The sequence below is a fragment of the Papio anubis genome, chromosome 7 (genome assembly GCF_008728515.1).
Source record: "Papio anubis isolate 15944 chromosome 7, Panubis1.0, whole genome shotgun sequence".
NCBI classification, from domain to species: Eukaryota; Metazoa; Chordata; class Mammalia; order Primates; family Cercopithecidae; genus Papio; species Papio anubis.
This window is the reverse complement of record NC_044982.1, coordinates 135833944-135852647: the sequence shown is the minus strand read 5'-3', so window position 1 is coordinate 135852647 and position 18704 is coordinate 135833944. Positions and strand designations below refer to the sequence as shown.

Genomic DNA, 18704 nt, shown 5'->3' with positions numbered 1-18704 from the left:
AAAAAAAAGACTTTCAGTGACCCACAGAACAGATGTGAATGAGTAAACATCCAACTGGCAAAAAGAGCCACACTTAGATTATGAAATAAAGTTTGAAAACAGTTTTCTTTGGTCTTCAGAGAGCAATTTACTTGAAAAGTTAAGCAACTTTATAGATTTGGTTGAAGTTAGAATAAATTATAATTTATTAGAATATCCATAAAAATTTAGGAATAATTATTGAATCAGTCAAACAACTAGACCAACATTGAAAAACACTATTCTTAATGTGGGTCCCTGTGGAAACCGTAGTTTAAATAGTTTAAACTATTTTCAAAGGTGAATGTATCATTTTTCATCATTGGTAATGAAGTTGGATGTTTTTTACATTAAGCTGGAAATGAGATGCATAGAAACATGCTTTGTAAACTGAAGCATGATATAAATGTAGAGTATTATTATGACTTACATTCCTCACAGGACCCAGTTCATGCTAGGCATGGTTAATAAACGGTTGCTGTGGTTAGATGAGGCTATCACTTCACACACTGCAAGGCCAAAACAGACTCCCCACAGATACTATTGCCAATGTGTTCTGCTTATAATTATTTCCGTAAGTGGTTTTAGCTGGACCATTACCTCATCCTTTATTCTACTCTGTAACGTCCTCCAACTTTCTGTCCTGAAGGGATCCTGTTCTACATATGTCTGGCTCATCAATAAGTGGGATATGTGTGCATGTATGTGGCCTGTGTTGCACTTGCCGGCATATGGGTTAAGGACTATTCTTGGGCCATTTCAAAGCTTGCTTGAGTCCTCAAAGGCAGGAATTGGTTCTTATATTCCTTCTGTAGCTGCTTCCTAGGCACAGCGTTAGGCATGCCATTGGAATAAGTGTTTATTTCTTGCTGAATAACTGTCCCAGAAAACCCAGTCAACCCTGCCTCCACTCAGACGGATGATTTTCTTTTTCTACCTACAGACAATGGGTGTTTTCTCACTGGGTTTCATAACGGAGAAGCAAAATAGCCCTTGAGAAAAATGCAATAAAACAACTACGAACACAAAGATATATGTCGGTATGTCCTTTTGGGGATTAATTACATTTTTTTCTTAGAAATTGTTAGTCCTTGGCTTAAACTTAGTTGGTGTTTTCTAAACTGTATTAGAGTCAGTTGTCCTTATCCCAGAGTAATGGGGTCAAGGGTAACATGAATAAATTACATCTCTGAACAATAGCAGAGGGACTAATTTTAACCCCAAATTCCTGTCTTCTTTTTAATGTTTTAGGAGAGCCATTGCAAAGAATAACCCTAGGCTGGCCGTGTTGGCTCACACCTGCAATCCTAGTACTTTGGTAGGCTGAATGGATTGGATGGATCACCTGATGTCAAGAGTTTGAGACCAGCCTGGCCAACATGGTGAAACCCCATCTCTACTAAAAATACAAAAATTAGCTGGGGGTGGTGGCACATGCCTGTAATCCCAGCTACTTGGGAGGCTGAGGCAGGAGAATCGCTTGAACCTGGACGGTGGCGGTTGCAGTGAGCAGATATCGCACCATTGCACTCCCCCTGCCTGGGCGACAGAGCAAGACTCTGTCTTGGGGGAAAGAAAAAAAAAAAAGTAAATGGATAGAGTTTTAGTCTATTCTGTTCCTCTCTCCCCATTACTATCTGATGGAAATCCCAATGAAGAGGGAATTAGTCTCCAAACACTCACATCCTAAATAGGCCATAGTGGACTACTGAGAATCATCTCCTTTATATTCATTTTTTACATAATATTTTCTTAAAAAGAAGCCAAACAGATCTGTCAGCTCGCATTCCTACAGCCCTGTGCACAGCGATAGAAGGTGGTGTTTAAAACACTGAGAACGTTACCCCAGCAAGTCAAAGGACGTAGCCTATGGCTCACTGGGTTCTAGGGAAATACGATTGCTATACGTGGGCCACTTCCAGAGGGGATGATTGAGGCATGCTGGGTTTCTGTTGAGCCAAGCTGTAATGCTCTATGCTGCCCAGTTCCTGGTTCTCTGTCTCAGGTCACAGGCCACTCTTTTCTTGGTTAGCTACTTTTAAAAATTTACCGTTCATCCTCCACCTCACATCTGTTAGGATAAAAAAAAAAATCCAGAAATAAAAAATCTAAGCAAGGATATAGAGAAACTGGAACTCTTGCACACTATTGGTAGAAATTTAAAATGGTGCAGCTGCTACAGAAAACAGTATGGTGGTTCCTCAAAAAATTAAAAATAGAATTCGCATATGATCCAGCAATTCCACTTCTGGATATATACCCAAAAGAACTGAACGAAGGAGCTCAAAGAGACATTTGTATACCTATATATATATATATCCGTATTACTCACAACAGCCAAGAGGTAGAAGCAGCCCAAGTGTCCACAGACAAATAAATAGATGAAATGTGGCATACACATACAGTGAAGTATTTATTCAGCCTTAAAAAAGGAAGAAAATTCCAACATGGATGAGCATGGAGGACATGGTGCTGAGTTACATATGCCAGTCGCAAAAGGAAAAATGTTATATGATTCCACTTATATGAGGTCACTAGAGTAGTCAAATCCATAGAGACAGGAAACAGAATGGTTATTGCCATGGAGTGGGCAGAGCGGGAATGGAAAAGTGTTGTTTAATTGGTACAGAGTTTCGATTTTGCAAGATGAAAAGAGCTCTGGAGATGGATGGTGGTGATGGTATGAAAACAATGTGAATGGCCGGGCGCGGTGGCTCAAGCCTGTAATCCCAGCACTTTGGGAGGCCGAGATGGGCGGATCACGAGGTCAGGAGATCGAGACCATCCTGGCTAACACGTTGAAACCCCGTCTCTACTCAAAAAAATACAAAAAACTAGCCGGGCGATGTGGTGGGCGCCTGTAGTCCCAGCTACTCGGGAGGCTGAGGCAGGAGAATGGCATAAACCCCGGAGGCGGAGCTTGCAGTGAGCTGAGATCCGGCCACTGCACTCCAGCCTGGGCGACAGAGCCAGACTCCGTCTCAAAAAAAAAAAAAAGAAAACAATGTGAATGTACTTAGTGCCTCAAAACTGTACAGTTAAAAATAGTTAAGATAGTAAATTTTGTTATGTACATTGTACCACAATTTCAAAAAGATATATATATATATATTTTAAAAAGAGTTTACCACCCATCCAGAGTGACTTAGGGTTAAATGGAAGTATCAAAGCGGCCTGACTGTTCTACAAGGTTCCCAAACATGGCACACATATCATCAGTTCTGCCTACTCTTGCTCAGGACAAACATTATTAATTGATCATTACAGCTTTCTTTCTTCCTGAACCCAGATACAATATCATAAACTTTCACAACATGGGCCACTACCAAGCAACTGGAGTGGACACGTCAGCTATGTCAATGTAGGAAAAAAATATAGGAAAATGTACAATGTAGGAAATGTAAAATGTAGGAAAATATAAAATGTAGGAAAAAATTGTGATGGTCTATGAAATCCATGCTAGAGAAAAGAAGGATACAAAAATATAAAAATGTATAAGATAGGAAAAATCAACACAAACTTGATACATTAAGGAAAAATTATATTTTTCAGCACTGTCTCAAAAAAGTCCCAATAGCTGAAATAGAAGCAGCATCTTTTGCCACTATTACCACTCATTTGAACCCGTATAACCCAGGTTTGGGTGTCCAATTCTACAAGTCTTTTCTACAAAAAGGAACCAGAACTCCTTCAAGGAGAATTGATTTCAAGTCTTGGGAAAGGAAAATTCAGAGTGGGTGTAGAATATCCCATTGTTGCTAGCAAGCAAAGACGATGTACTACAAGGACTAAAGAGAAATTTAGGGAGCTCCCACTGCCCAAGCTACACCAATTTAGGCATAAAGTGTTAGCAAAGGTAGTAGTAATATAAAAGGGAAATAGTTTGTAATTTTATTGGTATTGTTGAGTTTCAAGGTATTGAATACATAGCTAGTTTGTTTCTCTTCTACTTCATACACAGACATTAAGCATGGGTCTATTATTAAGGGTGAATAGGAACCTGCTTCTATTTGTGTTAGCAGGAGATACTGGGTGGGGAACCTTTAAGTGGGCCAGTCTCTTCAAAATTAAGAGCTATACCATGAGCAAGATTGGTCCTTGTGATCTCATATCATATCATAACAAGGAATAAGAAAAAGTCTACCTATTCACTGCCACTGACGGTTATGCATAACCAATGAAAATCCCTTTTCAGAGAGTCCAGTGGTATGTTTTCAGATGATAAATTAGCTGGGTTCCTCCACCGCCTCCCCCAAGAGAGCACTGACCCACTGCCTCAGCTCCTAAAGAATAAACTCTGTAGATGAACCTACTAATGAGACATTAATCTCGCTGTGTCACCCAGGCTGAAGTACAGTGGTGCAGCCTCCACCTCCTGAGTTCAAGTGATAAGACATAAATAAGGTTCCAATTATATCAAAGATGTCAATATATCATAATGACAGAAAAATAAGGTAGGTTCGAACCATTTGTTCACAACTTCTGGTAAAGACGTTGAGTTTCAGAAAAATAATATCTATCTGAGACATAGAGATGTAAATTTCCACGATGTAACTAGCACAACTTTGTAACAAGGGGACTTGAACCACTGAACTATACAACTAGATCCCACATTCAGACCTGAAATCAAAGGGATAACAATTTAGAACTTATAACCTCATCGAGTCTTTTTCTTTATGGGTATGGTAAAGTTTCTAAAATCCTAGGAAGATGGCCGGGCACGGTGGCTCACACCTGTAATCCCAGCACTTTGGGAGGGTGAGGCGGGGGGATCACTTGAGGTCAGCAGTTCAAGACCAACATGATGAAACCCCATCTCTACTAAAATTACAAAAAATTAGAGGGCATGGTAGTGTGTGCCTGTAATCTCAGCTACTCGGGAGGCTGAGGCAGAAGAATCACTTGAACCCAGGAGGTAGAGGTTGCAGTGAGCTGAGATCACGTCACTGCACTCTAGCCTGGGCAACAGAGGGAGACTTCATCGCAAAAAAAAAAATAAAAAATCCTAAGAAGATGTAAATTGCATTATATATTTCATAGATATATTTATACTATTTAAGGAAATTTGATATGTTGAATTTGTTATTTTTATCAAGTCCTTAAAAGTGTTTAAAGTTACAATCACTGGTTAAATCATTTTACAATTTTGCTTTGTTAAATTTAATTTTTCTTTTTTTTTTTTTGAGACAGGGCCTTGCTGTGTCGCCTAGGCTGTAGTATAGAGGTGCAGCCTCCACGTCCTGAACTCAAGAGATCCTCCCACCTCAGCCTCCTGAGCAGCTAAAACTACAGGCATGCACCACCATACCTGGCCAATTTTTGCATTTTTTGTAGAAATGAGGTTTTTCCATGTTGCCCAGGCTGGTCTCAAACCCTCAGCTCAAGCAATCCAAACTGCTGGGATTACAGGCATGAGGCACTGCGCCTGGTCAAATTCATAAATTTTGGTGATCTTTTTGAATAAGTAGTATGTGATTATTTAGAGGAGTATTCAGTAAATTTAAAAATATTGCTCAATAAATTCGTAAGATTATAAATTACACATTAAACAATGCACTAATGGTCATACATATTCCTTCCCAAACAGAAAAGTCCATTGAACACTAAAGACTATCAAAAGATGAAATCAGTTTGCCATCCCAGGAGACTCAAGACCATTAAAAAAGATTGCTATTCAAATAAAGATACCACATGCTAAGCCTGTTCTATACAGATTGTGTCAATTTCTCAGATGTGGTGGAGCTTGCTCTTTGGATCACCCTACCTTGTGTGGTGAAAGCTTTTGTTTCCCAATTTTATTGCTAACCTAGAGCTGTCAATCCCATACCTTTGGGTTCATCTGTCTTTCCTCCTGGGTTGGAGTTATCATCTTTTGTGGAATCCTTCAAGGTTCCATATTCCTTTTCCATCTTAGCTGCTTCTTCCTTGGTACTGTCTGTTTCTTCATGACTCTTCTCTGATGGTGCTGTAATCAGATTGAGCATTGTTGTCATAGCCCTATTTCCTATCTATTAATTGGTTCCTAAAGTAGAAATCAACTTTATTGACAAGGTACAGTTTGAGGTCAGATCATATTTTGAGTTGAATGGGATCTTAGTGCTTATCTAATCCAATCCTCTAACCCCATATCACAGAAGAGGAAATTGAAGCCCAGAAAGGGGAGAGATATGTCTAAAGTCATCCTGTGAGTTGACTTCAGACATATCGCCCCCACCTCACTCCAGCTTTCTGAATTCTGATTTGGTAATTTTTCCTTTCTGCCACACCGTGCCATTAGAGGGCATATATTCTTTGTCTTACTTTAATCAGTGTAGGTGATCAAGCCAGGATATGTCAGGTTCTGAAGTATATTTGGTGGGTCTTGATTCCAAATGATAATAACTCTATAGCTGCCCAATCTCTCCTTGACATTGCATTTTTGAAGGACAGTCTATTATTCAGAGTCACACCTAAGTATCTGGGGCTATGGGAGGACTTCTCTCCTTCTGCTCCTTTCTTCACACTCCTTTACCCCTAGGAACCTTAAATTTGAAGAAGAGACTTGAACTCTTACTGTCAAAAGAGAATAACTCTTGCTCCCTTCTCACTTTAAAATAACCATATTTCCATGTAGTAATCCTTTGTTGAATTAAAAATCATAAAACTTAAAGTAGGTAACCATTTGGAAACAATTGAATGCATTTCTGTAGCCAATAAAATATTTGGAACCTCAAGCAGTCTAACAGTAAACTTTTAAAATAAAGTGTTTTTTTATTGTAGAAAAATAGGAAGAAAAGAAAGAAATCAGTTATTGTCTGATATCAAACATCCGCTAGTGTGCTGCGGTATATACAGAGATGCATATTTTTTTTTTCACAGCTGTGGTACAATTTTGTTCTTTGCTTGTGTCATTAACATTATTATGGAAGGATATTTCCAGGTAATTAAAAACTGCTTGAAAACATTTTAAAGGGCTGTATACTATGCCATCAAGAATATGTACATGATTTCTGTGATAGGGACAAAGAGTCAAAGTATAACAATTTGCAATTTTTGGTTGTCATTAATAGTTAAACAAATTTAAAAAAGAATCTGCCATTTGCAAACTTTTCTCTTTTTGTTCCACCCTCCTCCTTGAAAGGAGGCTTCTTTCCATAGCTCAGTTTCCTGGGGTTTGATGGGCAGAGTAGGGTGATGGGTGGAGGTTTGGAACTGATGAAATCAAGAGCGAGGGTAAAGCGCACTACCTAGGGGCACAGACCATCCCAGGGGAGAGAGAAGACCTGGGAGGCGAGAGCAGGAGGTGGGACAGTGGAGAGTGGACAGATGACCAGGGACAGTAGTCTGGAGAAGTCGTTATCTAGTGAGAGAAGATACCTAAAGGAGAATTTTAGGACGGATTGCTCAGTTTTGTGATGTAGCCTTTTCCTGTCCACCTAAGATTCCTAGCCACCTCCAAGAATCTTCAGTAAAGATCTACATTATTTTTCAATGTTTTTTGAGGTCAGATTTATGTGCTGTGATTGGCCACAAAATAACCAAGGTCACATCTCATTAATCCTATGGCTGCATTTCAGATTTTAACACTTTTCAAAATCTGTAATTTTGTATTAATGTTTATTAAAGTTCATTATTTACTACTCAAAATGGTTATTATTCTAAAGGTTAGAAAAATAGTTTAATAATCGTACCTGGGAAAAGCTTGCTTATATTGTCAGTAGCATTTTTTTCTAGCTTGTTTTTGGTCTGAAGAGCAATCATTTCATCCAAGTTTTCTGGAGGGAGGAAGGAAAGAAATATAATTTTATTCCCTGAGAGATGACATCAAATTTTTACTAAAAATGTTTACATTGCACCAGAAATATCACAATAGCAACTCCAAAATATTAACACCGCTGGTAAGGTGTTTTGACCTGGATTTTATTTCTGAGAATCATAGACTCTCAGGATGGAAAGACATATAATTTGAAATCCTCAAGTTCAGCCTCCTACTCAGCTAATTGCAGAAGTCACTTCTACATCTCTGTGGCCACTGCTAGAACACTTCCAGGATTGGGAATTAGAGTGGATACTTGGAGTTTGACTTACTCAACACCTTGTGGTAACTGCACCTTGAATTTTCTCTGGGGAACCTACCACTGTCTCACTCTCAGAACATTTGACTCCACTAGTGCTAGAATACCCTAGAATGACAAACAGGGTCTTCCATGACCTGGGCTATAATTCAAGGACGAGCCCAGGACCCTATCCAGGTCAGTGAGACTCAATGGTAGGACCACTGGTAGAAAGAGGCTCTCTTTCCACTGGGATTGATGTGCTGTGAGGAGGTGAGATTGGGACTGTCCCAGCCATCTTGTTCCCACAGGGAGCAATCTGTCTGGAATAAATGAAGACACAAAAAGTCGGAGCTGTGAGATGAGATAAGGTCAGTTCCTCACACTGTTGATGGAATTCACAAACCCAAAGCCAGGCTACCCCGTCACTCCTTAGACTTTTCCAGTTATATGCAGCAATAAATTCCTTTTTTGCTTAAGCCAAACAGTTGGATTTCTGTCTTTCAGGGCTTTCACTAATTCATGAGGAAGAAAGTTCTACTGTCAGGTAATCTTAGGGATCATTTCCCTACTTATATTAAGCTGCACTCTGTATCCTTGTCTTTGTTCTAATTCTGCTCTTTGGAGTAGTATCATATTAAGTGTTGCTAGACAGGAGTCTAGACTGTGACTTCCTCAAGGTAGACGATGAATTAGAAACCACACTTTTTGTACTTAGCTATTCAACCAGTCACATAGCTATCTCACTACACTATTTTAGGATGAGCCTTTTCCACCATTCACAAACAAGCAAGTCTTTGCAATTAGTTTGTAAGGATCTTATTATTACTTTGTATATTTTCTCCCCAAGTAAACTCCTTTTGCCCTACCCCTATTTTAAGAAGATAATTAATATATTCTAATGTGTAATGCATTGCTTTCTTCTTGGAAATAGTTGCCATACCTGGCAACATTTGTAATCTTGATATACTGTTGAGGCCAGAATAGAAAGGCAGATCACTGCTTGTCACTAGCTCGGATGGGAGGAGAGGAGGCTGGTCAATCGTCTTCTACCCACGCTGCCCTGAGCCCCTGGGGATATAAGGGTGGCTCTCCACGGCAGCAGAAGTCAAAAGCCAATGTGCTTATACAGAAAAATTCCTAAAGACATAACTCAAGCTCTAATTGTAAAAGTTATACACACACACTTAATACATATATGTATACAAACATGTACATATACATTAATATGTATGTAATACATATATATTTATAAACAATATTTACTTTGCATATGTAAGGAGCAGATAAAATTATTTAAAAACACAAACCTTTAGAATAAAATTTAAATAGTCTATCATAAAAATAAATAAGTAATTTACTTTAGATAGTCTTCTCTTGTGGAGTATCTAGCCTATTTTCACTGCTTTGCTCCTACAAGCCAATGTTGTCCAATAGAACTTTCTGCAATGATGACTGTATTCATTTCTGCACTGTTCAATACAGTAGCTACTAGCTACATGTGGCAACTGGGCACTTGAAGTGGGCCTAGTGCAACTGAGAAACTAGATTTTAAATTCTGTTTCAGTTACTCTTAATTTAAATAGGAACTTGTGGTTAGTGGTTACCATATTGGGCAGCACAGTTATAAGTGACAGTGGGAATATCTGCCTTGCACATAAGCCTTTGAGGCATTTCTGATTTATTTCCACAGGATAATTGACTAAGTGTGGAATTTCTGACTCACAGGGTATTGATATGAAACAGTTGTTGATATGAAAACAATGTCTTTGATCTACTGTTAAAAAAATAAAGTAGGCCCCAAAGCACTATGTGTAATATGAGCTTATTTTTTGTTGTATAAGAGAAAGAAATGACATAGGTATACACACACACACACACACACACAGAATAACATTTGGAAGAATATAAACCAAGATGTTACCAGAGTGTTGATGTTGTGAGTGATTTTCACTTTCTTTTTAGTACTTTTTGCATTGAATGACTTTTGAAAATAAACATGCTCTTTCACAGTCAAGGAAAAAACCAGTAAAACTACTTTCATTTAGAAAAAAAATGAGGTTCATCCAGAGTAATTCTGGATAACCCTATCTGATATAGTTTTGATATTTGTTCCCCCCACACTAATGTTGAAATACAGTCCCCAATGTCGGAGGTGGGCCCTGGTGGGAGGTGATTGGTTCATGGGGGCAATTTCTCACGAATGGCACCATCTCCTTGGTGCTGTCCTCGGATAGTGAGTGAATTCTCACGAGATCTGATTGTTTAAAAGTGTGTGGCACCTCCCCTACCCTTGCCTTTGCTTTCACGCTGTGACATGCCTGCTCCCACTTTACCTTCTGCCATGAGTAGTTGCTTCACCAAGCAGATGCTGGTATCATGCTTTCTGTACAGCCTGAAGAACCGTGAGCCAATTAAACCTCTTTTCTTTCCTTCTTATTTTATTTATTTCCTATTTATTTATTTGAGACAGAGTCTTTCTCTGTGGCCCAGGCTGAAGTGTAGTGGCACTATCTCGACTCACTGCAACCTCAGTCTCCTGGGCCCAAAGAGATTCTCATGCTTCAGCCTCCTGAGTGGCTGGAACTACAGGGGTGCACCACCACACACAGCTAATTTCTGTATTTTTTGTAGAGATGGCATTTCACCATGTTGGCCAAGCTGGTCTCGAACTCTTGGCCTCAGGTGATCCGCCGGCCTCAGCCTCCCAAAGAGCTGGGATTACAGGCGTGAGCCACCGTGCCTGGCCTAGAGTCAAATTTTTATAAAATTGTCTCCATAAGATTACTAGAAAATGCTAATGAGACAATTAATAAATGTGAAATATTTGTACTCAAGCTGGTTCTATAAAGATAAAAAGTTGAAAACTGGTTAATTTTATTTGCATATATTATCAAACTGGTTGATTCTTGCTACCCAGGTGATCTGGGAAGCTTTGGCATAAATTATCAAATTAATGAGGTCATTATTGCCAAGTCCCTAATTTACTTTGAACAGTGAAAACCACCACAGTAGAAACAAACCACATAGGAGCTCACCAAGGTAGGAAACACCTTCTTCTGGAGATATTGTTCCATATTTCACCATCATCTTCACAAAGTCAATCAATGTTTTCATGATAGTAATCAGTGTTTCTTTCTCTTTTGCTTCTTTTTCTATATGAAAGAACAAAATAACTTAAAACTAGTGGGGGATAGCTTCCTCTTTCAATGTCAGTTTATAAAGGACAGCATCTTTTTGTTTGTTTGTTTGGGGTTGTTTTTTTTTTTTTTCCCAAAGATGAGGTCTCAGTGTGTGACCCAGGCTGGAATGCAGTGCTATTTGCAGGTCTCATCATGGCTCACTACAGTCTCAGACTAAACTCCTGGATTCAAGAGATCCTTCCATGAAGTTGGAACTATAGGTAAACACCACCACACCCAGCACTAGTTACAGTATTTTACTGAAATATTTTTCTCTATATTTATAGCTAAAACCATATATATTTAACTTACAAAAAAAATCTAAGCTTGATTGGAAATATAGGGTAAGATAGATACAGCTATACTGAACTTTTTTCAGAAATAGGCAATTATAACTTCTCCAAAAGAGTTTAATTTCTTTTAAAATATTTTGCTGATAGAGTAGATGATAAAGACTCAGTTTTCAACCCGAGATAACATGAACTCAAAAGGAAGGGTAGAAGACTGGCAAGCTAACAACTTTTCTCTACTCAGGTGGTAAGTCTTTGAGGGCAAGAACAATCTTTATTCATTAATGAAGCTTAATTTTCTTAATTGAAAATAAGAACATACATAGTTTTAGTTTATAAATGCAAAATTGATTTTTGAACAAGATGTTACTTTTTAATCTTTGTTTCATTTGAAAGAATATATGCGTATAGTAAAAATATTTCAACTACTCAAAAGTAAATAAAAATGGAAAGTAATATTCTCTTCCTCATCCCCTCTAACTCTCTTTAAGTAACTATTACTAGCAGTTTCTTGGGAACCCTTTTTCTTTTTCTTTTCTTTTTTTTTTTTTTTTTAGGTGGAGTTTCACTTTGTCACCCAGGCTGGAGTGCAGTGGCACCATCTTGGCTCACTGCAATCTCTGCCTCCTGGGTTCAGGAGATTCTCCTACCTCAGCCTCCCGAGTAGCTGGGATTATAGGTGTGTGCCACCACGCCTGGCTAATTTTTGTATTTTTAGTAGAGATGGGGTTTCACCATGTTGGCCAGGATGGTCTCAATCTCCTGACCTCAGGCGATCCGCCCGCCACGGACTCCCAAATTGTGGGGATTACAGGCATGAGCCACTGTGCCCGGCCTCTTGGGATCCCTTTGTATTTGACATTCTGTTCTGCATCTTGATGGAACAAAATGGATAATGATGCCATAATAGCTGAGTAAAAAATATTAATTCTAAAATCAGAAAAAAACATCAGTTTCCATTTTTGAAGAAAAGAAAAACTAAGATGCTAGAGGGGAGCCCATTTTCCCTATTCTTTGAGCTTCCACTGAAAGATTTTCTCTAAATACTCCTAGCCTTTCCCCTTCCTCTGCATCCTCCCCCACAGATATGGTTGGTAAGCAACAGCCATTAGCCTATGTTTCTCAGCTGGTGGGGATTTGGAATCTTTCTTTTTTCCCACTTGCTTGGAACAGTGCAAGGCAAGAACCTGAGAAACGAGCCCGTTCTGCAGACCCAAACTATCCCTGAGACTGGCTGTTGATCTAGATGGAGGAGTAGGGAGCAAATAAGGCCACAGTTGGCTCTCACATGAAGCTACGTTCTGCAGCCCCGTGTTTATCAGCAACAGAGATGATATTTTGGTTTCCTGCCTGCTTTATTCATTCTTAATTTGTTGAGACCCTGGGCAAGAAAGACAGATGCTAGCAAAGAACTCAGTATAAATATTTAAATTAAAATCATGGGAAAATAAAGGCAATAAGAAATGAGGTGAGGAAAATGGAAAGATAAAAATGAATAAGGAACATTTTATACAGTAGCATTTTTAAAGATGCCATCAAAGTCATGGGTTGGGAGGGAGGAAAAACGGGAGAAGAGGCAGGGGAAGAGATCTTGGAAAAGAACTGATAAATAGTAACTTCAGCTATCACATTATTTGCTCAAGGGCACATCCGTAAAAGTATTTGGCATCACGCTGGTGCTCTTCACTGATGAGAAGTGACTCACCAGGATGACAGAGGTTCTGAGTTGGGCATCTGCCAACCAATGGGGCAAGATGGCTCAGAATGGACCCTCTACAAGCCCTGCAGAGCCAGCAGAGTGGTCGGTGCCATCTGGCCAATGTCTGGAATTGAAGCACAAAGGATGTTCTCCAGAAATGAAAGCTTATTTTAAGGTCACTTCTTGGGAGAAATAGATTACAGTTATAGAAGTCTTTATATAAATGTTCAATCTGGGGCTGAATCCTTGAACAGGGAAAGGAAAAGCCATGAAGGCAGTCCAGAGCATCTGTTTGAACAATAACAACAGAAACATTGCACATTATTATCCTCCTTGCAGATTAACCAAAATAAACATGGACTGAATCCTCAGTTAACTCAGTGCACCTAGGAGCAAAGAGATCAGCATGAATGACTTTGCTTTAAAAAACAAAAACAAAAGCAAATAATTTCCCAAGTGTGTTTTAGGCTCCTGGATTTCTTCAGTCTAATGTTCTCCATTTTAACTCTGAAGTGAAAATGTTCATAAAGGCTGAAGCTGAAACTGTTCATAAAGAAGTCTTGAATAATCTTTTGAATTAGGTTTCATACACTGTTTCCATTAAGGAAAGTGAGTAAAGCCTTTGAAAGAAAGATATGTTGCAAATGGCAGGATTTCCTTCCTACTTTCGTGTTTGTGTATGTGACAACATGTATGCTACTAAAAAAAAGTCAGGCAAAGAAAGACAAATACTGTAGGATCTCACTTATATGTAGAATCTCAAATAGTCAAACTCATAGAAGAAAAGAGTAGAATGGTAGTTGCCAAGGGCTAAGGGAAGGGAAAAATGGGGAGGTGTTGGGGTCAAAGGGTACGAAGTTTCAGTTATGCAAGATGAATACATTCTGGAGAATGTACAGCATGGTGGTGATAGTTAACAGTCTTGTACTGTGTATTTGAAATTAGCTAAGAGGGTAGGTCTTAAGTGTTCTCATCACACACACAAAAAGAATAAAAGAAAAAAAAGAAAAAAATGTTAACTGTGAGCTGATAGATACACTAGTTAGATTCATTGTGATAATCATTTCACAATGTATAAATGCACCAAAACATCAAATTGTACACCTTAAATATATATATGATGTTTGTTTGCCAGTTATACCTCAATCAAGCTGAGAAAAAAAGAGTTGCAATAAGAGTTGAGGTTGAACTGGGTAAGGGCAGGGACACTGCCTGGTTCATATCCATCTTGGTGCTAGGTCTTTTCCGGTACCTTGTACATAGCACGTGTCCAGTATTTGTTTGCTGAACAAATAAATGAACGTTCTGTTAACAAGAAGATTAAATTATCCAGAAACATCACCTTTCCTGATTATCCTTTCCTAAATATTTTCATAACTGGTATGCTCCTTTGGAAAAAAGAAATTGATGTGAACCGTTTTCCCCAAGCCCACAGTGTATGTCATTGAAGATTATATTTGGAAACTGAAAACAGGAAGAAAAAAACCCACCCACACATTTCCTGGAATTCCTCTTTCTGTTCCACATAATCACAACTACACAGTGGTTACCTGAATCAATACTTTTCAGTAATGCATAGAAATTTGGGAAATACTGGAGTTCCTCAAAGTTGTCTTCACTGTAGGTTTTGGTTCTCCTTTCCAAGCCATTTGTCAAGGTTAAGGTGTTAGATACTGTTTCATCGTTTTCTCCCTTAGTAAGACCATCTTGAATTGCTGCCATTGGAGTCTCCAGTGGGGAAAAATCAATAAAAAATAAACATTTTGTTAGAACTAGTGAAACTCCAGCTTGATTCCTTCCTTTGTGATGCCCTTAAATGTGAAGAGAAAGAATTCCCCCACCTTTGCAAGCTCCTGCAGGTTCAAACCCATTTCTAGACATGTGTGCTCTTGTCATTTGAAAAGGTCATTGAAGCTTAGGGAAAGGAGCTCTACCTCAAGGGAAATCCCCTGAAGAACCTGGATCCTGCTCAGGGGAAAAAGGGGAATTTCTGGGCTCCTTCTCTGACCATGTTTACCTCCATAAATTCTCATGAGTCTCTCCTCGAAAAACTGCCTTTTAATGAAGAGGGAAACTTTGAGTTCACAGAATCCACCAAGAGGGCTGGTGTCAGGATACAGGAAAGCCTGTTAGAATGTCTATCCCTAGCAGGGCAGTCATTCTTGGGAATTTCTGAGTAAAATTTAAGTGCTGTCTGGATGAGTGTACAAAATCCTTTCTCTCAGACCTGATATTTGTTCCATGGCTCCCATCTTAGTAAATGATTCATTCTGTGTTCAGTGAACTAGATAGAAATTTAAGAGCCTTTCTTGCCTCTTCTTCCTTTTCCCCCATCCAATCAATCAGTAGCCTTGTTGGCCCCGCTTTCAAAATTTATCCCAAATTTGCACGTTTCTCTCTCCACTATGCCACTCTAGTCCAAGCAGCCTTCGTTTCTCACCTGCTAGCTGCAACACCACCCTCCCCAAATCTGTGCCCAACACTGCGTTTCCACATTGTAGCCAGAGTTCTCTTTTTAACAGTCCGATCATGTAACTCCTTTGCTTAAAATTCTTCAGGGGACCAGAAAATTCTCATGGTTCTTACAATAAAGATCAGAGTCCATCCATGGCTCATAAGGCACTGCATGGTCTGGCCCGGGTCCACCTTCCCAGTCTCTTCTTTTTTTGCTCTTTCTTTTTGTGCCAGCAACACTGTGCTTGTTTCAGTTGCTTGGATACTCCACACATCCTTCTCTGTGTGCTGCCTCTCATGTTCACAAGTTAACTCCTATTTGACCTTCGGTTCTCAGTTCAAGTTACTTCCTTAGGGAAGAATTACCTGAGCCTAAGTCCAGGTCAGGCTCCTTTTTTGAGGTCTCACAGAACCATGTTTCTTTCCTCAGAGCACTTAATGCACTTGTAATGAAAATACATGATGATTTAAACACGATCTACCTCTTCCACTAGACTTTGAGCTTCATGATTAAGGGATTATGTCTTTTTAAATGGGCATGGTATTTCCAGTGCTTGGTACAGAGTTGGTATTCAATAAATATTTGTTGAAAGAATATTTCATTTGTATTTAATTTGCATTGATGCATTCAGGTAACATGAGTACACAGGTCAAGCATGTGAACATTTTAGAGATGGGTGAATAGGATTATGTAATGGGAGTGAAGAATTATGGAAATAGCTATGTTAGTTGTTAGTTTTAGCTCAGACTGGTAAGCCTGGGTGAAAGTCATAAGGGTTTTTTTTTTTTTTATAAATCTGGAACTTTTTTTTTTTTTTTTGAGTGGGTGAATCTTCAAAAGCTGCTTTAAAAGATGGCAGCTGTTGAGGATTGGAAGTAAGGAGAGCAGAGGAAAGTTTTTAGGCTACCCAGTAAAAAAAAAAAAAAAAAAAATCCAGACCCAATTTCTATTTTCTAGCCTCTCTAAAACAGAATTATCAGCCTCTATAGTCTTTGTATTTGAGATAAGATGTTGGAGGAGATGAGGAGCCATGGGTGTGGGTTCTTTACAGAAGAAAATCAAAGGACAGATGAGGAATTTGATATCCCCCTATGATCAGTTTCATCTAAAGTTTTAGAGAGAATTCAAGGTGGGGAGAAAGATCTCAGCAGCTTGGTTGGTGCCAAGGAAAAAATGAAGAGGCAAGGAGTCCAATAAAGGGAAGGAAGGATGAAATTAGCCTGGGTAAATAGGCATCTAAACCAATGAAAAGGGGAAGGAGCAGGTGGAAGAGCACTGCCAAGAACAGAGAGGCAGCATTAGGCAGCTGGCTCTGGGGAACACAAAAGCTGGTGGAGCAGACGATCTAGTCAACCCACTTCTTTGTGGGGGGACTGGGCACAGATGATGACATCTGCTGTGAACAGATGTTGGATACCAAAGGAACTGTGAGATGTTTGGTTGCAGTTCACTGGGACTGTACATATAGTTGTTATTATGTGATATTGTTACTTCACATATTATTATGTATTATTTTACTGTGGGGTATAAGATGTAATCTTTACCAAATAATAGACTACAACATAATCTTTACATTATTTTCAAAGTGGAGATCATTTATATTTTTAACTTTTTGGTATTTTATGCATATACATATTTTAAAATTAATTAATTAATTTATTTTTTGAGACAGGGTCTCACTCTGTCACCCAGACTGGTATGTAGTGGTGCCATCATAGTTCACTGCAACCTCAAACACCTGGCCTCAGGCGATCTTCCTCTCTCAGCCTCCTGAGTAGCTGAGACTATAAGCTTGTGCCACCACACCCAGCTAATTATTTTTATTTGTAGAGATGGGGGTCTCACTATGTTGCCAGGACTAGTCTTGAACTCCTGGTCTCAACTCCCGCCTCAGCCTCCCAAAGTGCTGGGATTATAGGTTTGAGCCAACATGACTGACCTGACTATAAATGGGCTAAAAATGCCACATACCTCAAATCTTCCTTAGTATCAAGTAAGGTACTAATTATTATACAGATAGAAGTACACACACACACACACACACATCCATCCATGCAGATACATATACACTCATACATACCACTTTCTCTGGTATTTTTCCAGCCTGATTCTCAGTCCTGCTAGTTGGCTTATTGAGATCCTCCTCATAATTATTGGCTTCCTTTGAGATTAATTTTTGTAAAACCTCCGCTACTTCATCTTCCAGTGTATGTGCTTGGCTTTCTGTGATCTGTCATAAAAAGGCAAAACATATATAACTGCTATATTCCCAGTCCTGTGATTTAAAAAGAAATGCGGACTAAACTGTAGTCAAACATATATTTTTTAAAGAAGACTCTTCTGAACCATCTTTCAGACAGCCCTCACTTATGCCTGCACCACATACTAGCTGTTATAGGGATTGCTTGGCACTCCTGGAAGAAGTATATTTGGGCCCACCATGCAAGCTGTTAGTCCTATCTCTTGAAACCCACGGACCACATATTTTGAGAAACACCCAGAGCATTGCTCCACCACAGCTTTAGGTCATAGTCAGATAACCTTTGACATCCCACAGCATTAGCATCTTAATAAAGCCTGCCAGGGCCAGATCAGGGGAGAGGAGCCAAGCTGAGGTGGATTCAAATGAGATCACCTGGAGTTTCTAAAATATAGATCACATGCTTTTGCTCCTGTTATTTCTTTTTTGTCACATACATGTCTTTTACCTCTGCTGGTCATATCCTAACCATCCCTCTAAGCTTCCTTCATGCGCCTCTCCTCTGAAGCCTTTCCTTACTCCAGTTGGAATAAGCTATTCTCTGGCTCTTATGGTTTTTAAGCAGCTGGCATTTGGGGCATGTGTCTAGTTCTACTTGCCTAGTTCTTCTGATGGATGATAAACTCCCAGAAAAAAAGAATGGTGCTTTACTTTTTCTTAAAACCTATGGGTCCTAGTAAAAGGAAGACACATGATAAACACTTGGCTACTTGAGTCAAGTGACTTGGCTTCTTGGCATACTCTAAACTGCACTAGGAATTTGGTTT

The 18704-nt window shown here is 39.2% G+C and overlaps 1 protein-coding gene across 1 annotated transcript in view; it reads right to left on the bottom strand.

Annotated features, from left to right (window-relative positions):
- LOC116275840 (secretogranin-3) overlaps positions 1–18704 on the bottom strand; it is a 39563-nt gene that overhangs the window by 13703 nt on the left and 7156 nt on the right. Inside the window, exons 6-10 of the mRNA XM_031668678.1 lie at positions 17758–17907; positions 14773–14950; positions 11090–11206; positions 7689–7772; positions 5846–5983 (exon numbers count right to left, since the gene is read on the bottom strand). Coding sequence (XP_031524538.1) covers positions 5846–5983; positions 7689–7772; positions 11090–11206; positions 14773–14950; positions 17758–17907 — 667 coding nt within the window. The remainder of the gene's footprint in view (positions 1–5845; positions 5984–7688; positions 7773–11089; positions 11207–14772; positions 14951–17757; positions 17908–18704) is intronic.